This window comes from Brachionichthys hirsutus, chromosome 18 (assembly GCF_040956055.1).
Source record: "Brachionichthys hirsutus isolate HB-005 chromosome 18, CSIRO-AGI_Bhir_v1, whole genome shotgun sequence".
NCBI classification, from domain to species: domain Eukaryota; kingdom Metazoa; phylum Chordata; class Actinopteri; order Lophiiformes; family Brachionichthyidae; genus Brachionichthys; species Brachionichthys hirsutus.
This window is the reverse complement of record NC_090914.1, coordinates 7415748-7443437: the sequence shown is the minus strand read 5'-3', so window position 1 is coordinate 7443437 and position 27690 is coordinate 7415748. Positions and strand designations below refer to the sequence as shown.

The following is a 27690-nucleotide window of genomic DNA, read 5'->3' as shown; positions in this document are numbered from 1 at the left end:
ACATCTGCACAGCCCTTCGCCCTCACTCACCGGCAATCAAACAGCTGCAAGCTGGCACACTCACTAAATCCTCCGGCACAGCACACAAACCACACACACGAACATATGCAATCATCCACCACACACACACACACACAATAAATGCACAAGTGCCCATTAGAGAGCACGCACACAATGGTGCACCCAGGCATAAACACTTATGTATGCAAGTGTATACACACACACACACACACACACACACGTCTACTCAAACGGCTGCGGTACTCATGTAAAAAAAATGGTTTTATTCATCGCAGATATTTCTCTGCATTAATAGCAGATCATTCCTCCATCGCAGTACGCAGCAGAGACGGGGGGGGGAATGCATTGATCATTTGTGGGGAGGAAACACGCACACATTCACAGACGCAGGCAGGGAAATGAGCACACGCTGTGGAGTCCGTACGCGTGTGTAGTGCCCATCCATCCCTTTGCTTCTCATCACCTTTCTCCCTTCCTCATCTCTCTCCTTTCTTCTTCCTACGTCCCTACATACCCCCCAAAAACACCCCAATCATCCTGCGTGAGCCCAGTGTTTGGTTGGTGTCCCTCGCTCTCTCTCTCTCTCTCTCTCTCTTGCTGTCTGCTCTATTTTAATCCTTCCACTTCCACTCTCCTAGCTTTCGGGTAATTACCTGGCATTTGCATTGCAAAGTCCCCTGTGCCGCCCTCAGCTCCTCTGCAGGTGATTGAGCTTCATTTCCCCGCCAGATAAGATAGAGGGAAAGGGGTGAGAGAGAGTGAAAGAGGGAGAGAGAGGAGGAGGGGGGGGGGGGGGGGGTTGCAGCTGGGTGTGATGTTATTCTGGCTTGTAGGATATAGGAACAATGGCCTGGATTCTTTGTTACTGGTTAATTGGCTGCTTCAAAGCATGCACAAGAATACTTTTAAGTTCTCTTGTAAATAATCATCCTTATTACAGCTCATTTAGCTGCTGTGGAAGTAAAATCGCATCAGCGTGTGAGCAGAAGAGCGCACACGTGACTCCTTAAGACTTTTTTTTTGTGGTATTTTACCACTACAGATATTTTTCACGAGAGAATAAAACAGGAAATGTGATTACACAGGAGGAAGGAGAATACATGCATCAAATATGGATGTCATTCTGTCAAACAAGACTTCTGAATTTATGTGGCCAAGATGCAAACGTAATTCTAGACTCGTGGTGACTGTCGCCTACGACCTTCAAAATATTATTTATTCAGTAATCACTAATTAATCATTGAGCGCATCAAGCATCAGGATATGTCCAAATGAACAACCGACGGTTGCTGTTCTGTCCAAACCCTCCAACTTGAGCACAAAAATGACGAAGCAGTCAATCCTCACGTTGAAGGAGATAGAACCAGAGATCGAGAAGACCAACTTTGTTTTTTTACATAATGATTAAGGAATGTATTATTTTTATTTAACTGATTCAATTTGAAACACTTTGTCATTTATAAAATAAGTATCAACTAAAGAACAATCAGATAAATCTGCCTTTTACACTATTTTACAAAACGTTTCTTTTTTTAACCTAAGTGCAGCAAGCTACACATTAAATCACAATAAGTCCTTTTGAGTAGAATAACTTTGTTATATATTTGCTGGGATATTTTGAGCTCAGCTGAAATAGTACTTCCCAGGACAGCCCTTGAATTTGTCATCAAATCGATCCACAAATCGACCCATCGACACATCCATCCAGGCTCCAACCTGATACGACCGGAAGCCCCGCCCCACAAGGTGAGAGCTGATTGCGAGCTCATTTGCATGCAGAATGGCGTGGATATTTATTTCAATTTAATTTCCTTCCCGCACACGACGTATTGTAGGCTTTTGTGGCAAAGTCATATTAACCCCGCGCACGTCGCTGCCTGCCAGTGATGAATATTCATGAGGCTGTCAGCTTCACCGCCCCTCCTCCTCATCCTCCTCCTCCTCCTCCTCCCACTTCTCCACGATGAAGGTATCCCGCAAGACTGAACCATTCTCACGTTTGTTACCTGCCGTGTGGCTCCTTCTCGTTTCTGTACCGATGGCTGCCGCCGACTCAACGGCCGGTAAAACTCAGCTGCCAAGCAGAGACGTCGCTCTGAAAGGACGAGAGGAGAAAATGCGCGTCGCAGGTAAATAACACACCTGTGCGCTCACAGGAATGGAGTGGTCTTTGAGTTTAAGCGCAGCTAAGCCCCGCCCCTCACGCAGGAGGAAAGCTTCAAATCACCAATTTATAAATATTTTTTTAAACAGTGTTATGAATTAAATATCTTCACAGTATTAAAGGAGGTGATGTTTTAAATTCAAACAAGTGTCTGTGTGAACACAATAAAATAAATTAATAGTTTCCCCAATTTGAACAACCCAAATTGAACTTATACAAAATATCAGGACCATTGTGACCATTATTTCATTTATATTCATTTTTAACATTAATCTTTGCAGAATATTGAAGCTGTGTGATTTAATTGATTTGACACTATATTAAACCTGCAGTAAATGTTCTGTTTACAAGATTGTTTTAGAATAGAAATAAACACACATTATATAGATGTCTTATGTTATCCTGCTGGCTTTAAGGTATGTCAAATTCAGTGTGGTTCCATGTGGTTAAAGGCCCGGCTTATTCCTGCTTGGTTCTATCATTAAGAATTATTTTTACCACAGGGTTTTGACTTCTGTGAAAGACAGTCAAGAGAAATTAGAGAGTTCAGGATCAAAGATCATTTTCAAATGTTTCCATGGTTTAAGTTGCATTTGAAAACGGCGTGTTTGGCACAGAACTTTTGACCAGTGGCCATTGCAGTAGAACTCTCTTATCAAGCAAATGTTAATCTACGTGCCGCGGGTCATTGGTCTGTGGCTCACAAGATAAGATAAGGCAAACATGATGGCGACAGAAGAAAATGGTGAAAGCATAAAGGACAGTGTGTTTAAACAAAACCGATGTTATGTTTACATATAACATATAAGAAATTATTGAAATGGATGTCCCGATGTGAATGTCTTTCCCATTTGAAGATGGATGAGTGAGAATGTTGAAATGTCAATAATAATAAAGATTACTGGCTGATGAGAGTGCTGCAATTAATTGTTGCCATAAAAATACTTCTCATGTGCATGTAAAGTTGCAAAATAATGCAAAGAAATACTCAGTCACTCACTGCAGCTTTCTGGGTCCCAAACTGTATTTGCTTATTTTATCTAACCAACAGCCCAAAACACAAATATTTACATCTGCAATCATGAATGACAAAGAAAAAGCAGCAACATTCTCGATTTCTATATGTCTTTCTTACTTTCAATCCAACTGCTTTGAATTAAATATTGCATTTACTTTTTTTTTTATGATTCTTGACTGAATATTTTCACACAGTATCAACAGTGATTTCTCCATTTGAGTTGTAGCCTGGGGACCTCATCTGAAATCTTTAAACTTTTTAAACCAAATACTCCTGAAATAGATTTTCTTAAATTTTTCGAGTCCATTCGGTGTTTTGTGATTCAAATGAAACTTGAAACGTGAGCTAAACCGCAAACTCTGAAGTGGCTGAAAAATCCTGTGTGGGTGGGACTGTGTTGAAAATCATTGCTGATGGAATCGGGATAAAACAAACGGATTGATGACGTTCTCAGCTTTTCGTTGTGCTATTTTGGGACAGGACGAGGAGTATGGGACAAAGGGAAGACATGTTGCGACTTGAACCCGCTCCCTGCTTCCGCTTACTGAGGTTTCCCTAATATGCATTATGGTCGCGCATGTCCAGGAGGAAGTGTTGCAGCAGCGTCCAGGGGCCCATCTGGGCATTATGCGCATGAAGGCTCCGCCCCGTCATAAGTTCCTGCTCCGTCTGTCGAAGCAGCTCGGAGACGCCGCATGGCAGAAAAAGATTCCTCCCCTTTCAACGTGGGGGGGGGGGCATCTTAGGTGGGAACGGGCTTGTTGTGGTGTGTGTGCATGTTGGACTATAACATGTTTTTTGGTGTGGGCCACAGAGCATGAGTAATTTTTAGGAATCACAAGGACTGTCTCCACATATGCCCTGTGCAGGCCCAGCCTTGTATGTGTGTGTTTGTGTGTGAGCGTAACTGTGTGTATTTGTCAACTCTCTACAATGAAAGTCGCTAATTTCGATCGTTGTGTCTGCACCTCCAGCCTCTATAAAGAAGCTCCTTGTCCAGAAGTCCTGTATTTTTCCCCCTCGCTCTGTATCTCCTACTCTCTATACGGTACTCTGTGACCTTGGCGGGAATGATTCAGTGGCAGATTGCTCCATGGTAGGGGCACAGTAGCTATTATTTTGAGTCAGTACAGGATATACTGCCAATATTTCTTCCATACAGGGTGGGGGGGAGGTCAGCTGACCAAAATCAATCTCTGTTACATGCTTAACTATAATTCTTCATAGCAGGTTCATGGAGAAGATATATGTCTGGCGTCATTTCTCTCTTGTTTTCCTATCTCTGCTGTCTCCGGATGCCCTTGCTTTTTTTTTTTTTTTTTGGCATTTGCAATAAGCACAAAGGGGAAGGAAAACAGTGATTGTAAGTAAATGGGAAAGCATGGACATTAATTATGCAAGCAGATAAATAAAAGACAGCTTTTTGCTTATAGGCAGCGCTGTGGCTGACTGATTAGAACTCTTGCCTCAGTGCAAGAACGTCCTGAGATCTGACTTCAACATGAAACGTAAACCCCCATTTAAATGGTGATTGTGAAATGACATTGCAATGAAGACTGTTCGTAGAAAAATGCATGTGCAGTGTATGGTTTCATGAATGTGTCAAGCTCCATTTTGCGCAATCATTTCCCATCTCTGGTGGTTGATGCTGTATTTTACTTGAGCGGTAGGGAGCCCCCAGACCTTGTTGTGTTTCAGTTCACTGCTATCTGCTGCCAGCTGCTTTTAACTCGATTGTGGGTTGAACACAAAATCAAAACGTAATACCTGGATGCTGCTGTGCCGCCTCGTCTGTGCATTTTGTTTTTTTATAAATAGATGTCAGTTCTGGAGAGTAAGAATGACCTTTACCCATTGGACTTTGCACTGTTTAAGCAGAATGATCAGCAGCAAAGGAGCTGCAACAATCTCAAGAAATTGGTTAACAAATGGATTAAAAATATCTCTTAAAGCAGGGGTGTCAAACTCATTTCCTCATTTGCCCTCCAAACCGTAACACAGTAAAAAATGTATGTAAAATAAATGTAACTACTCCTTAACATGCTGTTAAATAACTTTTTTTTTTTATTTATTTAAAGCATGGATTCGGGGAATGGCTGAAAATATCACAACATAGATTACAACTTATGAAAAGTTGAAGCTAATGCTTCATCCTACTCCTTTTCGGACATGTTTTGTTTGTATTATTATTGTTAATTTGACTTTGTTATTGTTGGTTTGACTATTATCATTTTTTTTCGGTTTGTTGTTTTCTATTTGTCTTTTAATTTGCATGTTTGAAATAAAGCATTCAAATCAAATCAAATCAAATCAAAATTCCTGTCCGGCTTTCTCAAACTCAAAACTTCCCCAGTTTAATTAGTTTATTATATTTCTGTCTTTTCAAGGCACTTTTAAAGTGTCAAATAACTATAATAAACTAATTAAACTTCGAAAACTACTAAACTTGGAAAAGTTTTTTTTTTTTTTATGGACCACCTCCCAACAGTCTTGCCTCTTTCCTCCCCTCCCCTGCTTTCCCCCCATTCTTCCTCGCCCCAACCCGTCCTCCGTACAGCAGAGAGTAGTTGGCAACAGCATAAAGCATCACCCTCCTCCGACGACTCGTGCCTGACTCTCTGCCAACCTGTGTGAAGCTGGAAAGCGGAATCGCAAGAGGGAGGGAAGAGGAAGAGGGAGAGAGAGAGAGGGGGGAAAAACAGAGATAATGGATTTTTGGAAGGAAATAAACAGAGCAGCTTGGAAATCGACCCTTTTATTCCCAATTTTGCTATCCAGGGATAGTACCTCTCCCGTCTTTCTGCATGTGGGGGCAGCAGCACTTGGACTTCAGTTACGGGTGAGAAACACAGGACCATAGTTAGAAGGGCTAAAAACCTGCCAAAATAAGTCAAACTGGAAGTTACTGAGCAACAAATAGTTCGTTGTGCCCTCAACGGATAGCAACCATGATACAAGAACGTGGCAGAGTGGCGGGTCCGATGATTTGGTTCTTGTCCAGCCGCCTACAGGCGTCATGCTAAAAGCAACAAAAGGTGGCCAAAGTATTCCACTTCAGTCTCGCTGTACTGTATAGTCTGTACTGTGCTTTTCAAATATCCTTGAAAAACAAAGGCGCACAAAAGAAATGACGCCAAAATCGCATCCAAGTTTGAAAAAGCTCCTTTTCATGAGCCCTTCCCTTCCATTCAGCACGTTTTCTCCTCCTTTGTCAGTCGCTCTCTCTGCTTGTTTTTCGTCGTCCTCTTTTCTTCTTTCTCTGGCGTGGTGGGGCGGCATAGTGAAGGTATTCAGACAGTTCTTTCTCTGCCCTGTGTGTGTTAGTTGAGGTAAGTCTGGCAGAAGGGGGTGTGGGCGCTGGCGCTGGCAGGGGGGGGAATGCTGGGCTCGGCAAACTCAAAGGAGCCAGCCTGGCCCAACTGGGACCTTTGCCAGCGGCTCCATGGGAGACGTACCCACAGCATTGTGTGACTGGTTATGTGTACATGTGCGCGTTTTCTCAGAGGGGAGTGAGGGATGCGTGATTTTAAAAAAAAAGTGTGAAGTGAAGAGCGCAGCTGAGCGAGATGAGCAGGCGGCGAGGTTCGGTTCAGACTTGGCTTCTTTGGACAGTGCTGTGTCGGCGTGTTCCTCGCTGTCTTCATTTTTACCTCACTTTTTTGTTTGTTTATTTGTGTCCTTGTTTGTTTTCCCCGTGCTCTCTCTCTCTCTCTGATGAAGTGATTAGTCTCTTTATGTAGCGCCCAAAGGCACGATGGTCTGAAAGCCAAAAGAATCTTTCGCCGCCTTTCAGCAACCCTCATCTGTTGATTCTCACAGGCTATTTACTCCCTTTATTGTTTGGCAGGCTGAACTCTCCTCCTCCCACTCCTCCTCCTCTATCACACACTTGTCTCGCTTTCTCTCTTGCTCTTTTTCTCTCTGTCGTTTGGCAGCTTCAGCGCCTTTTATCTCTTTGGTCAAAAAAAAAAAAAGAACAGGACAAGAGGGTGAGAGTGAGCAAAGGGACTCAGTCAGTCTGGATTAAACCTCAGGCAACTGGCCGTTTACCTTTTGTCACAATTGGAGATCATCCCAAGCCCATATATGAAATGGAACATAACCTTGCTCTCCTAGATTAGGGATCGTTTTTAGAGAGAGGATGTAGAGCAATGACACCTTGAACTTATGGCGAGCATCCATTTTTGGGACGTGCCGAGCTGTTAGTGGTTGCAGCCTTGCTTTGTGCAGATTTGCATGGCTAAGTCATTTTAAACCTTAATCCTCTTTCCATATCTGTGGGTGACACACAAACACACACACACACACACTTATTATTCCCTTCCACTTAATTATATTTAGCACATTTGGGAGTGGAGCAATACCCCTGCCACCTCTCAGTACTCCAGTTTGTTTTACTTAAAAAAGTATATTTAATATAGCATTGGGTGTTCTTGCAAGGTCCTTCCCTGCGCTTGACGTTATTTATCCAGGCTTACGTCCCTGAAGAGCCCTCATTGGTTTGCTTCGAATTTATTGGACCGGTGGGGTCAGGACAGTTGCATAAAATGTTCGTATTCAAGGACATGCAGCAGAAAGAGAGAGCATAGGAAATGAATGGGGGGTTCCGTTTAATTGTGAGTATTGAGGAAAGAAAAGCAGGTATAAAACGTCAGTCAAAGCCATATAATCTCTTAAATGTCTTCCTCTGATCCTCTGACTGGGGTCAGTCTGTTTAAAAAAAAAAAGCACAGACCTATGAGGCCTGGTTTGAGGCAGCTAATGGGCCACTTTACTTGCTGTACTGGGATTTGTACTGTTTATGGGAGTGGTGTAGTGTCATATTTATACACTGTTTCTCATCACAGACAAGCATGCGGTCAACGGGAGTCCCACTAAGGAGCCTTTTCCAGATGGCATGGAGACCATCATGTTTGGTGAGACTGCACAATCGCACATTTCTCCAATCAGAATCAACCCAATATGGAATCTTCTGTTACCAGTCTGTGATTATTGACACATTTTTGTGAAATACCGGCCTTCTTGTGCTAATGCTGTGTGTGTATGTGTGTGCACATTGTCTTCATGCTCAGGTATGGGCTGTTTCTGGGGAGTGGAGAGACTTTTCTGGCGGCTTCCAGGGGTCTTCTCCACTCAAGTGGGCTACGCCGGCGGCTTCACACCAAACCCCACTTACGAAGAGGTCTGCACAGGTAATGCCACGCTGTGCCTCATGTGTGTAATTGCACATTCTTACAGATATCTATTAATATATTTTTTACTCCTCCTGCTCCCTCTCTGGCAAGGAGGTGAAGGGGGCTGCCGGGACATTTCTCAGTGAGATCAGTCAGGGATCAAGAAACCCTCCAAAATAAAAAATAAAATTGCAAAGGGAAAGGAGGAAGCTACAGAGTCAAAAAGAGTGTTTTAAGTACGACACTCTCTTCCTCTCACCATCTTCCCCTTCATCTGCAGGCAGCTACTCAAAATCCGCTGCTCCAGAAGGGCTGTACCCCCATCCCCACCCCCCCCATGACCTACTTGTAAGGATTTGGCTCTGTGCTGTGCTGTGCTGTACTGCGGCGTTTTTGCCAACACAAGTAACCATATACGGGATTTCTGTTCGAGATTAAGATTTAGGTAACATGATGTTGGTTGTTTGCTGTTAAAGAATCTTAAACAATGGCCGGGCTCCTTACGTCTGAATTCCTTTTCTTTCTCTTTTCCTCAACGTGACATTCAGACAGATTCATGCAGAATGTTGATGCATAATTTAAATGATGATGTCTCACTCTATCTTGTTGTGTGGACGCATCTTGTATTTTAGGATTTGTGAACTCCTAGGCGGGGGCTTCTCCATTTAGTAGGGCACTGTGGAGAACATGAAGAGAAGGGGGAGATGAGGATTTGGGTTTGGCTGGCAGACTTTCTGAGCCGAGCCCTTCATGTTTCCTATCTGTCAGTCCCTTCCCAGTCTCTATTTCTGTCAGCTTCCCAGCAACAAGATGGTCAGCCATGGGGGGGGGGGGGGCTGAAGATGGAGACGGATGACAGAAAAAATTAGAGCTGCAGCAAGAGAGGGAATGGACAAAATAAACTTTTGAGTGAGAGAGAAAATTTGAGGAAAAAGAAGTATGAGAAAGAACGGCTGCCTGTCCATCGGCCGAGAGAGTGCGAGTATCGCTCCAGTGACCGTGACGGAGCGGCACGATGCAACGTCATGAGACCAAGAAGCTGTCAACATGGCCAGGGCAGGACAGACAGTCCAGCAGACAAACAGATGGACAGAAAGAAGGTGCTGATGGAACTGTCAGCTGTGCCAGGGAAGGATGGAAGGACAGGCTGGTGGGTGGATGGTCTGACGGACAGAAATAGGAGAGGTTCAAGCTCAGTCAAAGTTGTCTTGGGAGGAGCATGGTGGTGGGTGTTTCTGTTCCACGTTTTTGATGACATGCTATGTGTGCAGCCCAAACCTGAAGGCCGAAAGAAGAAAATCAACGGAAAAACATCCTCTAATTGGAGAGAAGGCGCAACCTTTGGGAGCTCCTTATCATCCGATTAGAGGATGAGATCAACCAGCACTTAAGGGGGGGAAGGTAAATCTTATATTGCCATGCTAAATCCAAAGCGCTGCTTGACGCATTACGCTTTACACTGCAGTGTTATAATGGTGTGGGACATGCCACTTTTGTTTGCTATTTAACATCACACGCTAGCGCAGCATTGTTCTTCTGCTATCTTGTTCAGCGTAAACGAGCACAAGATCTGATGTGGAGCTGGGTTGTAAGAAAAACTCTCTATGTTTGCAAGATGGAGCAAAAGCACCACTTCTGTCATTTCTACTTAGAGAACACAGTAATTATTCTGTCAAAGGCAAGATCCTGCTTGTAAGAAAGAAAGAAGCACAGCCGAGCTTATAAGAACAGGGAAGTAGTGCTGTTGCTTTATTGAAATAGGGGTCAATAGTGGTTTGGGAGCCGACTTTGTTCACCGCGTTGAAGTGTCCTTCGGCAAAACATTGAATCTCCAGCAGCTCCACTGCTGCCGTTACGCGTCCTTCTCAGCCATTCACCCCTTTCCGAGGGGACAGGCGTGAAAATATATGCTTATTTTGACTTGTACACCGGCAGTAGTTGGAACAGGGGCAATAAAAGGCTCAGAAACCCTTAAAAACACCAGGATGTACTTCACAGGTAAATAGTATGAAACAGACATCCTACAAAGCCTTTCCAGACATGTACTTCAAGAAGCTTTACGGCGTTTCCAAACGCAAACTGAGTGTCTATAAAAGAAAAGTGATGGGACACAATGGTAAACAATCCCTTCTCCTCTTCTTAGAGATATTGATCCCACCCTCAGAAGACTTTTTCGATTACCTTTTTGCTCCTGTTTTTTTCATTTGTGTTTTATTTAAATCTTCAGGTTGTAGGCCTGAAATAAATCTTCATCACACTGCCCATCCTGCCTTTCTGCCTATACAGATTACTGCTACCTTCACCGCCATCCATGAGGTGGAACTGAACACCCCCCCCCCATTATGCTCTTACATTGAGGCAGAATAAAGGTTCTCCAGTCCCACCTTGCACAGGCTTTATAAAACGGGCTTCTCTCTTTCTCTCTTTCTGTCTCTCTCTCATTGTGCCATAAGCGACACCATAGCTCTGTGTAAATTTATCCATGGCACGTGCACTCAGTGACCCATACATAAAGCGCAGAAGGATGCTGCTCTTAATATCTCTTTTGATATTTGGATTAATGCAATTCCTTGATTCTCCATTAGGTCTGACGGGTCACACTGAGGTGGTGAGGGTGGTCTTCTCCCCTGCAGCCATCAGCCTCGAGGAGCTTCTCAAAAGCTTTTGGGAGGGCCACGATCCAACACAAGGTAGCAACATGCCCCCATACGACGAAACCCAAAAGTCTCCCTCCGATAAGCTACATCCCGGGGGGGCATGAGGTGTATTAGAGCAGAAGGATGATGCCCAGACGTATGCTTATGTTTCTCTTATGGTGGGGGGGAAGGTCTCGTGGGTGTAAGTCAATGCCAGACTGTGTTAATGTGTCTGAGATCCAGCCATCCATGGAAAGACGCACCAGTGTGGTGCATGTTCGAACCCTCACTGCAATAAGGCTCTGTCTGTATTTGGTGTGTACTTTATCCAGTGTGTGTAAAACAGCCTTTTATCACAGATTAACACGTACGCTGACGGATGGAAGGACGACTCTATTTATACCAAACATACCATTTTGTGTATTTTTTTTATGCTTTGCATGCTTTTGTGGTGGGCTTTAACGATAACTCATAACCGGGACGCGGGTCCCAGCAGTCTACAGGCGAGAGGCGGGGTACACCCTGGACAAGCCGCCAGTTCATCGCAGGACCACACACTCACACTCACACATATGGACAATTTAGTGTAACCAATGAACCTAATTTGCATGTTTTTGGTGGCGGGAGGAAGACGGAGAACCCAGAGAGAACCTACACAGACACGGGGAGAACATGCAAACTCCTCACAGAAAGCCCCAAAGTCAGATAATAACAATGTAATAACAGTATTGAAGTTATTAAAAGTCATAAAGTGTCCCTAAATAACCGTGCACACTCTCTGTGCGGTGTATGTTTAACTCAGATCCTGGCCTCCTCGCCACTCCTTTTTAATGATATATGTTTCTTCCACATCCGCCTCTTGACTCACCCCCACCCCCCCCCCAAATGCAAGACAAATCCCATCCCCCAAAACCCATCTCTCCATCTTGTCTCTTGTTTTCTCTGCTCACTGGAGGAGGTGACGTAAGAACATTAATGCACAATGAGGGTGTGTGTGTGTGTGTGTGCGTGTGTGTGTGTGACAAAGAAAGGACAGGCAAAGCGGTACTTCAGTCCCTAATATTGACTTCAGGGAGGGGCACGACAAGTTTGTAAGAGATGCATCAAAAATGCATAGGCCCAGCCTTCAGCTTTCAAAGCGGTTAGCACACTGCAACATTGTCCATGTCAGTTTTGTCATCTCTTGCGTGACCTAAATACACTAACATGTCAGCCATGTTTGTCCCGCTGAATACATACAAGAGTCGTCGCATCGGCTGCATGTCTCCGTATGTTCCTCACAATTCGCTTCACCTGCTCACCCGGAGGTGACTAACAAATGAGGAAGAAGGAAACCTTTTGCATTGAGGTCCGTCCGAGAACCTCATCATCCAGATCGCATGATGCTCTTCTCCTTCTGTTAGTCGATGGCGGAGACGCGTCTTACCATGGGCAAAGGCACAAGCGGAGTTGAGCTGACACGCCACTGGGCAAAGGCAGTGAGGCCAAAAGAGTAGTCATGCATTTCCCCTGACTCACAGCCTTGTCTCATTCTCATGTTTTATTAATAACATACTGCTTTTTGACTACACATTCTCCTCGCTGTTGGTTTTTTGTCGCAGTTAAGACCAGGAAACGCATTCCAAAATAACCACCGACACAAATAGCATTTTTTTTGTCTTGTAGAGTTGCTCCTTGCACGTGACTTAAATGTGAATCCCTGCCATTTCTCTCTCTCCTCTGATTCTGGATTCACGTGTAGAAGAAATTCCTCTGATTTGACAAATGTGCCGTGGAGTGGTGGAAAGGGGCCTGCTGGCTGTGCCTTCACGCATGCTTAAGCTCCAATTTATTCTGACCACCTTAGAGCTGGGCTTAAAAGAGAATGGAGAATAATATAAAGTTTGCTTTTTCCCCCCATTCGTCTGTACAGAACCACTGGAGATTATCGTATATGGAAACGAGCCCAGGAACATTATAAATTCCTTTTTCTCTTTGCGCCATTAACAGGGAACCCATCCTGGTTTTTACATACACAATTATGTTGGAGTGCATGTGGAAGTATCACGCTTAGATGAAGGCTCAACTGCATGCGATGCTTCCTTTTAAGGCATATATTTCTGTGCGCATCTCCAAACGGGTACGCACGTATATGTGTGCGTTTTGAGATCTGTGCCTCTCTGCGTTGCCTCAGTTCAAAAGGGTTTAGTCCCGACAACGTGATGTCGGGCTGCATCAGCTCCACCAATCCCAGGCTGGATAGCAACATTAGCAGCCAATCAGAAACTCCCAGCAGCCTTTGCTGTGTGCCCTCTTTCCATATTCAGCAACGCTATAGTCTCAATCTGCTTGCTTCCTTGGGATGTTGCATAAAGATCCCCCCCCCCCCAGTAACATGTTCCCAAATTATGAGTTTCTTAAGGGAACTCCACAATAACATACCTTCACACGCGTGTGCATGGAAACAAGCAGGCACGCAGCAGATTGACATCTGCATGTCAGAGGGCAAACAGGATTTGATGTATTTGGAGTGACGACACACATCTTGTTCTTTCACACGCTGCAGATCAATCGTGCGCACATTTGCAATCCTCAAGCATGCTGCTCGCTTTACGTTATGCACAAGTGCTCATTATGCCTTCTCATGAACAGCTTTCTCCATTTTAGCGTGCATACAAGTAGGCGGAACACACGCAGCTCCGCTGACGACATGTTTGGTGGTTTATTTGGTAACGCGGACCCCGACTCCTCCATTCCTCTACCTCCCAGCGGAGGAGAAGCACGGCGTTCTTTTCAGCCATTTTGTCATGTTCTTTTATGGTTTCCTCTTCTCCTCCTGCTCCCACCCCACCCCCACCCACACACTTATGTACACACACATATATGCATTGGCCTCACCCGTCTCACCTGCATAACTCCGTCCTTTGCAGTGACCTGAGGGACGAATGAGTGAGTTAAAGGCCTGGAGCACGCCAGCACATCCGCAGAGCAGCGCAGTGAGTCGACTGCTCCCTGCGGCCATTCGCTCATCACACAAACTCATCCACTCACTCCACTTTTATCTCTTAGTCACTCTCTCCTCCCTGCACCTCATCCTCCCACACCTCCCTTTCCCCATCCTCCCATCTCTTCCTCCACCCATTGCCCTTCATCTTAACAACCGAGGCTATTCCGTTCCTCTTTGTTTCCACCTCTTCCCCCCTCCCCCCCCCCTCTCTTTTCCTTCCCTTTCCTTTCTTCCTTCCCATTTCTCTATAGTTTTAGGCCACGCAGAATTTACGGCGCGGGCTTCTGATGCTGCGTCAGAGAACAGGCATCGCAGACAAACACTGTTAGACACAAAACTGCAAATGGCCAAAGCAAAGATGGACCGAACAGCTGTCCTGAGCTGATAACTCCTGGAGGTCAAAAACACCCTCATCTACCAGAACAGGGATCAAATAGAGAGAGAGAGAGAATGTAGTTTTTGATTTGATTATGTTATGATGTGTGCCTTAAGCCGTGGGCCTTCTCACGATTTTATTATGTTCGCATAATGATAAAGTATCTTGAATCTTGAAATAGGTAAATGTTTTTCAGACATATAACCCACTTTATTTTTCTCGACTCTCTTTTGTGTTCTAAGCCTTTTTGTCTCATTGCAACATTAAAAAACAGCTTATTACAAATCAAACATGACTGGAGTCGGTCTGATCATAAAATGGACAGAAGTCAAGCTGTCTTCCATCTGCCAAGTCACACCGGCGGCAGTTACTCTTTCTGACAATTGAGTTGAGCATGAATATTCTTTTTATATAATATCTTAACCTCAGCTGGCTGCGACACACGCCAAATCCCTCCGGGGTACCCCCATATCCCGCTGTGTCACCACATCCCTCAATTTAGGGATACCCCAGCCATCTAAAGGCAAACCCCATAGGAGGTGACCTTGAACCCTGACCTGTAACTCCTGCAACCCCCACACCTCTAACCCAACCCTTTCTCTCTCTGCTGGTTGGCTGAAAATGGCGTGCTCATTACCAGGTGTCAGTTATTACGCCCTCACGCACGCAGGCGAGCCTAATTTATGGAGATTGCCGCACGTGTGTGCGCGCACTGTGGGGGTTGAGTTATTTGTCTCCATTTGTCGCGACCCGGCTCCGGATAAGCATACATAAACATAAGGAGGCATATGAAATTTGGCTTGTGAAAGAGGAACATAGGTGTCCTTACTCCGGATAAGCGGTTGAGGATGGATGGATGGATGATTATGTTGAAGCTTTTTTTTTTTTACTTGGAAGTGAGATTTTTTTTCCGAAGCTTGCTATTTTAAGTTATTAAAATATATCGGTGAAATAAAATGGACTCGGTCTGAGCTATGAATATTGATTAAAGGCAGAGATCTCAGAATTACTTTTAGCACACTGACGACTGATTGATAAATCATTTCATAATTAACACAGACGTGCACTAAGTCTAAAAGCCTAAACTTAAGTGACTTGTCAGTTAAGTGTTGGACATTTTGGATGGAAACTACAATAAATGATTCTGCTCTAAAATAAATTTAGAAAAATGTCACTCATGAAATTTATATTGCCATTAAATCCTGTCAGTATCACTTTGATGTCACGCAGATTTAAATAGGGAGAATTAAACTCATCTGAATGAAATAGGAGATCAAGCACATACGTAGAAGAGATGATGATGATGATGATGATGATAGTGACTGCACTAATCTATGTAATGTTCCTGGCCATATTTACATACACTCTACACTCACACATGCACACATATTGTAGTGTTGCTAAGGCACACAGCGTTCCACTGCCGGGTTGAGGTTGCCTCTGTATGTGCAGCCAGCAGAGCATCCCTTTATATTTGGCTTTGTGTGTTTGCATATGTCACACACTCACTCCCCTAACTATATGCGGCATCTTCTTTGTGTGTGCTCTGTGTGTGTGTGTGTGTGTGTGCGCGCACATGCAGGAGAGTGTGTGTCCGCTGGGGATGCTCTCAGCGGCCCAGCTCTGTACTCTGCCTCTGTCTCCAGCGCATCAGGAGCAGCTTACATAAGAAGAGGGCAAAAATAGCAGCTGAGAGGGAAGAGGACGAGAGGGCTCTGCTGGCACGCACACAGTCGTAACGGGACCGCGGGGCACGGCACAACCCGAGTACCATCACGCAAACACACATACAGGGACGACTGGAGCTGTCAAGCCTGGTGCTTGACTTTATACATTTGTGTCATTGTTTTTTTAGTGTTAGTTAGTGTTAGCTTAGGGTTTTTTTTACAGAATTGTATAACTAAGGATAACTGGTCAGACTCCATCAGCGTGCAGAAGACCAATAATCTCTGGTGATGTTTCAGCTCTGTGTTTACCTGCGGGTGAATGAGCATTGTGGATGTAATTTACATTGTGTGACAGTGTTGGGTAAAATGGGTCGGGGTTGGAAGTAAAAAGAGAAACAGGAAGAAACTTCAGATAGTTCATTTGTGCTCATTCTGGTAAAGCCTACTTGGTTTACACAAGTGCAGTAATTTCATATTCCCTTCAAATGTTTTTATTTCATTCACAGAAGGATGCAAAAAGTCACTAATTATGCAGACACATTTCTAAATTTGCAGAAACTGCCAATAGCTCGACTAATGAAATGTTTATTCTTTCATCTCCGTAATTAAATGCTTTGTTGTTGTTGGTTTTTGCCTTGTTTGCAACATGTTCTTGTTTTACATCTTTTTAAGTGTTGATTGCCGCTCTGGAATGACAGTGGGAGGGAATGTGTGATAGGGACAGAGAGAAAGGCCAGACTTTGAATGAAGAGGTGGAGAGATGAAGCTAATATCAGATCATTCATTAAACTGTTGTTTGAAAAGATGCCAGGGGAGACTGGGTATCACTTTAAAAAAAATAAAAGCCATACCAGTACAGATTTCAGTACACCTGAACTGGTACCAATACCAAAATTGTCAAAATCAGTCTCTCTCAAGCATTGTCACAAAGTGCAGAGGCGAAGAACGACTGGAGAGAGCGTGCGTCTTAAGCCGATCAGCTGATCCAATACAACTGCCGAGGAACCCAACAACAAACCTCAAATTCTTGTAAAAAAAAAATCTGTATGCTGCACGGACCCAGAACCTTCTGGCTGGAAGTCAAGTGTGCTATGGTAATAACTCAAGTTTCCTCGCCCACATGGTGGCGTAGTCGGTAGCAATGCTGACTTTCGCTGTGCTTGGAGGCACTGGGTTCGAGTCCCACCGCGTGAGTGGGGTAGAGCAGGGGTAGCGTGTTTGTTTGTGGATGCTGGTTTGTGCGTAGCATTTTGGAGTGAGCGGCTTCCCCCATTGAGACTTGAGACGCTCCGTCTTCACCTCATTTTGGCCAACATTTGTGTTGAAATGGCTATTTTTTACATTTACTAAGATGAGGGAACAATGAATTAACATGTTTGACTTTGTGGGCATAGGTCAGTGTGTGTGTTTATGTGACCCGTAGCCCCTCCCCCTCTGCCCACCCGCCATTACCCTTTGCTTTCTGAGGCAAGGCTTTCATGCATAATGCAGCAAGAACAGGGAGGTTCTCATTAATTATTACTGGCACCTTTGATGGATGAAGAAAATAACGAAGGGGGCTTTTGAGAATGAAAGGAGAGCAAAGGAACCACCCACTTACATCCAAGGATGTTTTGTCGCTTGTCTTTTTGCAAATATTCCATATCCTTACATGTCTGTGTAATAAAATATAAAAAGGTTGCCAATCCAAATAAAATGGTCACATTATCACTGTGTATATTTCATCCAAAAAAATAAAAATAAATCTTTCACAAGCCTAACCGTTTGCAGTGTGGATGCAAAAAGCAAAGAGACAAAGGTAGCAACCAGCAGGTGGATGGTGGGCCTTTTATCTTCTAACAAGTCCAACTATTTCCCTCAGGTATTAGTGAAGTGGAACAAAGAGCTAATCCTGAAAAGAGGGTGAAAGACTCAAGCTTTCCAGAGCATGTTTTTCTAATATTCACATATCAGTGTTGATATATGATTAATAATGATGACATTTACGGTGCTTATTGTTGATTTTCTGAACAAACAGGGGAAGAAATGGGCACAACGAGATACGAATACAGCATACCTGACAAGGACACTCCATACAGAGCTGTGCTTCCACAAAAGAATCACGACATCTGCCGCTATCGCTGATATCAGTTATTTTAAAGGCAACACATGAAAACCTCAAAGGATGCGTACAGGCCTCTTTCTCCAGCCCATACTAGAAGGCAACAGAGAAAGGCAAGGATGATGCTCTTCAGTAACAATGAGAAACAATGGCCTGGTGGCGGACAGGGAGAGAGATAAAGACGGCGAGAAGCCAACAACATCACGGCTCATGGATGCCAAAGCTGCTGCTCAGGACTGAATAGAAGTGATGGCAGCTGCTTGGCCTCCTAATCGAGGTACACTGGTCTCGGGCCTCCTCCACACACCCTGATGTAAAGCTGATGAAAATCTTGACAGTGGCTCATAGATGACAGAGAGGAAAATCCAGCCGCCCACAGATGCCTACACCTACACATCACAGGCCTCTCTGCAGAAAGCCTGAATCTGCTGTGATCTCTGGATTCATCTGGATTCATGCATTCATTTACAACCATCAAAACCTTTCACGTGCAAACATGTGGTTATTGTTGTTTGGGAGATGTCTAATTTTCTTTGCTTGCGTGTGTGTTTTCATGCAGGTATGAAGCAGCACAATGACAAAGGTACTCAGTATCGTTCCGTCATTTATCCATCCAAGCCGGCTCAGCGGGAGCTGGCACTGAAGAGCAAAGTGGCCTTCCAGCAGGTACGGTACCTGAGCACGGGGTTATTCATATACCGGAGCCATGTGTGATTTCACGCAGTCACATGAATAATTAGCATTGCATTGTTTAATTCAAAGCACAAGATTCTCACATAGCATTCTTGTTAAAGGGCTACAGTTCTGCTATCCAACAGGAGACGCTTTATGTTTTTCGATCATTCTCTCATAAGTCATTTTTTGGTCTTTAATCAGAGCTGAGCTGTTCTGTTGGATATTTGAATAACAAATAAAAGCCTCTCTCTAGAGCGCTGACCTCTCAGAGTTTGATGCTCTTTTAAGTTGACCTCCATCTATATCCGATCGGTGACACCTCTTGTCTTCAACTGAAAAAGAAACTCGTCGTTTCAGTTGCACACGCGTTCTCCTCTTGTCCTGCTATCCATCTACCCGTCTGTCTGTCTTTCCGTTGATCTTTGCATCTGCTTCATTTCTTCAAATTGCATTCATGGATGAGCCGGGATCTGAGCAGAGGGGAGAAAATTATGATTGTCCTGGTCACTCGTGGTTCTTGGGGTCAGCAGTCACGGGTCATGGGGCCGCTGCCTTGCCATGGCAACAACCTCTCAACCTTGGCCTTGGGCTGGGGTCAGAGGTGAGAGAGGGAGTGACAGCTGGGACCTGTGGGAGTGGATGGAAGGCTTGAAAAGAGAAAGAGGAAGCATTCAGATCAGAATGATTGTGCTTAAAGTTAATGAGACTTTATAACATGTGTAGTGTATTCTGTCTGTAGACCCTCAATTTAAACGATCATCCTAAAAAAAATCCCTTAACCGGCTTCAGAAGAAAAACCGTCCTCCCCTTCTCGCCACCCTCCACCAGCGCTGCTGACGCCACCGATCTGTCAAACGCTTTAGTGGCACCCCGGTTTCATTTGAGAGCCACCGGGACACGCATCTTCTCAAAGCAGCTGACACGGCCTGAACCAAAATGGCAGCTCCCTGCCCTGAAATGGTCGCTTTGCCGATTGATGCTGAGTCTCAAGAACGCCGGTCTTGAAAATGGCATCTGTGCAGATGGAGGACTTGCTGTGTGCGTGTCCACTTGAGCGTGCGAGGCTGTGTTTGAGTGTGTGTCTTATCCGAAAAGGCCAGGGCTCTCTATCAGGAGGAATGGGTGCATGTTCGGCAGAGTGACAAGACAGAGGGGGCGGAGGTGATCCAAGATGATCAAAGATAGGACAGGCATCACAAAATCCAGATTCCACCCCACCGACAACCCACGGCTCACACCCACCCCTCACACGTACGCACAGACACACATAGATGTGCGTTTGTCTCATACACGCACATCCCAATGAATAATTAACCCATATGAAGAGTCTCTTCTGCACGGCTTTCAGTTTCTTAACTTCAGCATTGAGGGGGGGGGGGGGGGGGGGGGGCAGAAAAGCTTATTTAAGTGTGAGAGCAAAAATGGGGGGGGGGGAGGTGGAGGGGAGAGGAGAAGGGGGTTCTTTATAATGAAATTTGAAATTTGCGGAACATCAAAGGCTTCTGTAGCCAAGCCGCTGTGGCAGCAGAGAGGAGGAGTGCATCTCTCTCTCCACCCTTCTCTCTTTCTTTCTCTCCATCCCTGCTAAAATGTGTTTCCCCAGAGTGGGATGAGGGGGTAGGGTTGGGGTGAGTGGAGGGTGAGAGAGAAGGGATGGAAGGAGTTGATTAGGAGGAAAATGTGGGGTGCAGGTGGGGGTGCGTTAGGGTTGGGTTAGGGTTTAGAGGGAAAAGTGTATGAACGGGGCGGGGCGTGCGTGTGTGTGTGTGTGTGTGTGTGCGTGTGTGCGTGTGTGCGTGTGTGCGTGTGTGTGTGTGTGTGTGTGTGTGTGTGTGTGTGCGTGAACAATAGGGTTATCAAACCAGCTTGAATATTGCACGTGGATGCGCACATGCATATGTGTGTCGGGCCTTGGAGGGGTGAGTGCGCCCTCTGATAAGGCATCCTAACTTAATGAGCTTGAAAGGGGGAAGCGGGGTGGGGGGTGGGGGGGTGCACAGGGGATGATGACGAATAGGAGTGGGGGGTCGTTTGGGGCTAGAAGTCTGGAGGAGAAGCTGGAGGGTTGTTAAAACTGGGCACAGTTTGTCATAAAAGCTCACATCTCTGTTCGGAAAGTCTTCCAACCGCTCCCCTGATCTCACATTTCAAAGTGTCCCCCAACGTGAAGCTGTTAAATAGCGATCAATAGCGCCGACTCAGGTAAACACGACACCGTAAAGGCGTAGATATAAACTGTTTGTGGTATATTGTGCACAAATGGCCTCTATTTGTCAGGCTAATGCAGACGTGCAACGTAGCTCAGACAATGCAGCGTGATCCTCTGCCGGTTTGGGTCTTCAGACGTCGACCTACTTGTTGTTTGTGCTGGGAATTTTATTTTTTTATAAAAATGCAGTAGCGTGCACCGCCCTCGTTCCTCAGTCGCAAAATGTAGGAGCGCTCGCTGAAGATTAGAGCCCAGCTAAAATGGATGCCTGACCTAACAGAGACGCGAACAGGGGCGGGGAAGGACAGGGGGGAATAACCCTCCTCATCCTCTGCTCGTAGACAGGAGGACGGCGCCTCGTGATAGGCGCTGTATTCTCTTTATTTTTGGGCTGTTTTTTTTTTTTAAACCTCCCATGAGCTCCTTCTTTCCGCCGTCTATTTGTTCGTTTCTCTTCTTTGTTTGTCGATCCGTCGGCCTTCGCTGCTCTGTCGTTGTACTCGAGGTCACCGAGGGCTCGCGTGGCACCATGTGCTCGTCGATAAATATCATACCAGGCCATTACACGTGTTCTCATCCAACGTACATCTCTTACCGGAACGGCTTTGCTCTCGACTGTACTCAAAGTGTTCTGGTTTCTGCGATGTTGAAGGGCTTTGTTGTCGCTGCAGAGCTCGGGTGTTTCGCCGCAGTCAATCTTTTATCGGTTTTACATCGGAACAAATCAGATTCCAGCTGTTTTTCCTTCAATTTGGATATTTACGTCAGCCATTTATTTTCTTTCTACATTTGTTTTTTTGGCTTTACTTAAAGGTGAATATTTTGCACACATACAATGTAATCAGCTTCTAAATTATTATTAATATTACCATTGTTAAAATTCCCAACATTATGCTTGATTAACATTTATGAGCATGGGTCTGGCTGTCGGATGCATTATTTACTCATCGGGTGAATGTAGGATTTTAACATAAGGGATTATAGGTAATATATAGAAATGCATTCAACACTTCACTATATTTACACATGAAAAAAGTTTTATTTTTAAAGGCATCCTTGGAATTCTTGGATTTATTCAAATACATCAAATTAGAGTTTCCGAATAAAAAAAACCAGGACGAGGACAGCCACGGGAAAGAAGTGATTGCAGAGGAAAAGAGGAGGAGAAGAGAGAAACGGTGCTGATGACACACCGATAAGCAGAGAGGGTACGGGATCATTACATAAATCACTGAATTGAGGTCGCATCCCTCTACAAATGTCTCCGCCGTGAGTCATCGGGTCTCTCGAACTCCTTGTCAATACACGCCTCTTCCCAAGCGCTCGGCAGCCGCAGGCCTTCTGAGGGAAAAACAGAGCCAGGCAAGGCATCGGGGTAGGAAGCGGAGCGAGTGCCTTCTCCTCCTTTCTCTCCTCCTCTGTACCTCCACCCTCTCTCAGGGTGTCACGTTCTATTTGTGTCCCGGGGCCGTCTTTCTGGCGTTGGTGATGGCGAGAGGGGTTCTCTCGCTTGGCTGGAGAAGCAGGGAGGACGTGGTATCACGAAGCGCTGGCCTGGACTCGCATTGGGACAGAACAGGGGAGATGGAGAGAGATAGAAAGAAGGAGAGAGAGAGAGAGAAAGAGAGATGCACCCGTTCAGCCATGTCTTTGACAAGGGAGTCTTTCCGACAGGCGTGAAAAAAGGAAGGGCTGAGTGAGCTCATCCCTTGACACACACACACACACACACACTTATAAACGTGTTTTTGTCATTTAGGAGGACATCGCATACACTCGCATCCGATCCCTGATGATTTAATCGAACGCTATCCATAAGCCCTACGAGGCAATCCCCCCCAACCTCATTGAAAAACTGATCTTAAATTTACCTCGTGGGGACGTGCTCCTTTATCGTCAAAATGGCGAGTGAGTCCCCATGAAGTGTCCTCTCTCTCTCACACACACACACAGACACACACACCTATATCCTTTATTCAAGAGCATGTTTCCGTCCTCACACACACTGCTACATGTATTACATTTGCATAGACAACTGTTTGCGGGCGCGTCTCTCCCTCTTGCCGCCATCGTTTAAACATCAGCAGCGTCGGATTGCTCAACCTCCGGACGGGTCGTTTGCGCTTCCAGCCTTCCCTCCTCCATCTTTGCCATTTTTACCTCCCTCGTTCTTCCCTCTATTCTTCCGCTGCTGCTGCAGTGAGCGAGGGAGAGAGTGCAAAGCCACGTAAGGTTATACACGGTGGCGTTGCGCCATGCATTCTGATTTATAGATCTAAGATGGCCGCCGTGTTGTGACTACTGTAGAGGGCTAGATGGAGAGCGAGAGAGTTGTGCATGGATGTCGGGGTGGGGGAGCATGCTTGCTCGGAATGCGAGACCTTTTATTGGCCATTGTGCTCCCCTCACATGAAGCATCTTTCGCCCTGCAGGGTTTACGACTACGGTGGGATGATGATGAGTGATTAATTAGGTCACGTCGAATAAAGCGCTGCGTTTCAATGCCGTTGGATGTTGCCGTGTGCATTTGGAGGGAGAATTGTTCCTGGTTGAGAGGCTGGAGCGCTGGGTCGACTGAACTTCAGGTTTCGGACATTTCCTGCCAGGAGAATGGCGCTCTCACATCGTGGCAGCATCGCTGAGGACTTGGAGGTCAGCTGCTGCTTCAGCGTCTCTGTCAGGGACGCCCCCCCCCCCCCCCCACACACACACACACACACACACACACACAAACATAAAGCTGGTACCACACTGCCTCCATGTGGACAACGTTGTAGAATAACCTGCTACCTTTTACTGATAAGATCCTCCTAAAAGGTTAGCGGTGATGCTTTTTTATGCCCAACTGAACCTTCATTGTGTTCCATTAAAGTAAACCAATAACGAATTTAAACATTGCAGATTTAAAGTGACACAGATTCCACATTTTCCGGCCCAGGATTGAAAACGAAAGCAGAAAATACAAAGAATAACTAGAACAGCACTCTGAGAACGAAGACCTCAGCAAAACCGCTCATTCTCCTCCTAACTGGATTTACACCGTCCTCATGGTGATCTGGATCATCACCATAAGGTTATACATTGTTCGCGGTATCTTTATACGCCAGCCATGAAAAGTAAAAATGAGTGAGAGTTGATGTGTATTTGTAACAGATTCCTGAATCCATGAATGGCGTTTTCTACGCATCCTACAATGACTGTGTCAAATAAACATCAATCAATAATCAACCGAGATATTGAGGAACAGATTTGACTGACTAAAGCCCGCATCTGCAGAGGTAATAATTAAATTATTGTGACTAAATAGTAGTGAAAATATCTGCTTATTCATAAAGATAATTATATTTGTCATGAAAGCTTCAATAAAGTTGGTTCCAGTGTGGAAATAATAAAAAATAAAACAAGTCAGTAAAATTTAAAACAAAATACTAAAACTCATATTTCCATATTCAAGACTGTAAAAGAGGCAAGATTCTGTATTAGATGTGTCATCTCCTTTTCGAGGTGTAACACAATCATCACATAACGCCATGAATGACCTTGAAATTGAATCCGTAAAAACAAAGAAAAGAAAATACAAAAAACGTAACACAAAAGATGCATAGAACACGCACACGCAAGAGAAAAAGACTGATAAATAATTAAAGAAAAAACAAAGCAGTGGCTCCTTTGAAGTGGCAACAAAGACAAGCGTTAACAGTTTTAGTTGGGGTTTTTTAAATCTTTGAAAGTGCAGAACTATTTGCTTCTAGAACGTGACGATTGTTGCTCCGTCCTGCGGCCTGATCTCAGTTGTACAACCTGACATGTGGACCCAATGGTTGTCCACAGATAGTCCTCAAAGTTGTTGTTAGGAGAAACCATTTGATGCATCTGACAGCTGCGTTTCATGTGTTTGCATGTGTCTCTAACCAAGGTGCTTTCTTTAGAGCCTTGTCTCAAGGTGTTTAGCAAAGTGTAAGTATGAAAGCGCTTTCGGGACTTCTTAAAGCGAGCGGATACTGTTTGATGCCTTGTCCCGTAGAGAGAGTCAAAGAGGCAAGGTGAAGTACAAAAAGAAGAAAGATGTTACTTTCTTCTGTCGTTCGAAACGTATGTGCTCGTCCTGAAGCAGATACTCTTTACTGTATTAGTGAGCAGTACTGAAGGTGCAGATCGAATACATAGAGTTTAAAAAAGCATTTGAGTTGGTGGGAGAAGGAGGACGTCGAGCTTAACCAACGTCATTCCTGGAAACTGAACACAGGAAGAGGCTGTTTTTTTAGAAATCACATTTCTTTTTCTTGAGCCCGTCTGGCCGTTTGTTTTTCAGCATGTGATGCAAAACTCTGTTTCCATGGTTGCATGGTTATGGTAGGTTGGACTGATTCTTTCGGTTTCGGTTCTGGAGCGGATGTCAGAAATGATCCTACATATGTTTTCAGCTGAATTTCCACACAAAACAGCCGTTATGATTTCTTTATTGTTTGAATTTTCTTTGCTTCCATGGTTGCGAGTGAAATTTCATTCTGTGAGTGAAATTTTGTTAAACATGTACAAATCTCTTCTCTATTGAACAGCACCAGTGGCGGGTTATTCTAAATCAGGGGTCCCCAAACTACGGCCCGCGGGCCGGATCCGGCCCATTTCCACATTTGGCCTGGCCCCCTGAACAATACCAGAGACCCAAAATAGAATTTGCTTATTTTCCTTTCCATACAACATGAGTAGCCTCCCTTTTATTCGGGACAATTTTAATGATGGTCACATACGGCCAGAAAGTTAATGTTCCGGTGCTCTGTAATATCAACTTATGACATAGTAATTACTTTGTAATAACAGGGCAGGTTTCCTCACCTCCACGGTGGCATAGTTGGCAGCATTGTCGAGGGGGGCAAAACGGCCCTGGTATCGAATCCCACTACGGGAATGAGATGGAGCAGGGGCAACAGGGTAGGCCCAGGGCACACCTGAGCGGAGTGGAGTGGACCAGTGGTCCAGTTCACTCCGCCCAGGTAAGGCCCTGGGCCTACCCTGCCACCCCTGCTCCACCCCCACTCCCACAGTTGGATGCAAACCCAGTTCCTCTGGCAGTAGACCGGTAACCCTACCGACTACGCCACCGTATAGGTGAGGAAACTTGAGGTATTCTCAGACCACAGCGTGTTGTTGTGTTGTTATGTTGTGCTTTTTCCTTTTGTGTTATGTGGAGTGGGCGTGTCTCCGACCAGGTGACGTCGTACTGGATTCAAAACCAGTGCCTCTGGTCTAAAGTCAACAATGCTACTGTCTATTTATCCTAATGTTTGACGGGGTAACCTCTAGGTGGTGTAGTGGGTAGCACACTCGACTCCCAGCCAGAAGGTCCTGGGTTCAAAACCAAGACGTGCAGCATTCCGGTTTTTTACAATAATTTGAGGTTTGTAATTTGCTCCTCTGCAGCTGTATTGGATCAGCTGATTGATCCAGTCGTTCTTCGCCTCTGCACTTCGTGATAATGCTGGAGAGAGACTGAGTTTGGGTGTGAGAGGCATTGCGTGTGTGACACTCGATTCGTGTCACTGTGTGTGGTTGTGATGGTGAGATGAAGCCTAAACTACAGCCTGCCTCCACACTCGACCCCTAAATGTTTAGGCACCCCTGCCATCATCACACTTTTCCTACAAACTGACCCCGGCCCTCCATCAGAGAAGGGAAAAGTGATGTGGCCCTCACAGGAAAAAGTTTGGGGACCCCTGTTCTAAATATTTCATGTGTGATTTATCATGAGGTGACAGCTGTTGATAAAGGAGGCCAGTAGTTATGCATCTCATAATTTAACCTTGATTTTAAAAACATGATTTTAACCTCAAAATCACGGTCATTTGAATGATTTTGATTTCAAATATTCGATCTTTGCCTGGTGCCTTTTGGAGGAATTACAGCTGCACAGTTTTCATACATGATATGTTTCAGAATATCTCCAAATTTGTTTGCGTTTTTCTGTAGGAGCTGGATGTAAAAGGCTACGGACCCATTACTACGGAGATCCTAGAAGGCCAGGAGTTTTACTACGCTGAGGACTATCACCAGCAGTACCTGAAGAAGAGACCCGATGGATATTGTGGCCTCAAAGGCACCGGCGTCTCTTGCCCGATTGGATCTGGGAAGGATGAGCTGTAATGGAAAGACCAGGATGATGTGGTGCGTGTTATTTGCATTTGCCTTTAATGTTTAAAGCTGTTTTGATGCATTGGTTGAAAAGATTCATTTCCAGTGTGTTTATCAGTTTTCTAACTGTAGTCACTTTGTCACAATGTGCTTAAAGATATCTGAAGCAAGATTTACTCTCTCGCTCAGATGTTAGACACAAATGGATTTTAAATCTGTGTTGGTGGGGCTTTACCTCTGCCGATAATTCATCCACATGATTGGGTGGCAAGATCCAGAATTGTTGCAGAAATACAAACATTCAAACAATATTTCAAAAGGACGAGAGAAGGAATGGAATATGCTTGAGGTACTACTATTCACTAGTCTCCACAGGGTGGCACTGTATCTCTAAGGAGCATAAGGAAGCTCGGTCTGCAGCCTTTGCAGTTTGCACTGACCTATAAAATAAGTGAAATGCTGATTTCTGAAATGCTGATTTTATTGTCATAGTGAATGCCTGACTGTGAGAATAATAAATATCCATATCATCGC

General features: G+C 44.9%; 1 protein-coding gene across 1 annotated transcript in view; it reads left to right on the top strand.

Annotated features, from left to right (window-relative positions):
* The window catches only part of msrab (methionine sulfoxide reductase Ab), a 38867-nt gene extending 11699 nt beyond the window's left edge, over positions 1-27168 (top strand). The window contains exons 2-8 of the mRNA XM_068752112.1: positions 1668-1760; positions 1978-2150; positions 8051-8119; positions 8276-8395; positions 10963-11067; positions 18703-18809; positions 26995-27168. Of these exons, the coding sequence (XP_068608213.1) occupies positions 1668-1760; positions 1978-2150; positions 8051-8119; positions 8276-8395; positions 10963-11067; positions 18703-18809; positions 26995-27168 (841 nt within the window). The remainder of the gene's footprint in view (positions 1-1667; positions 1761-1977; positions 2151-8050; positions 8120-8275; positions 8396-10962; positions 11068-18702; positions 18810-26994) is intronic.
* The last annotated feature ends 522 nt before the right edge of the window (positions 27169-27690 follow it).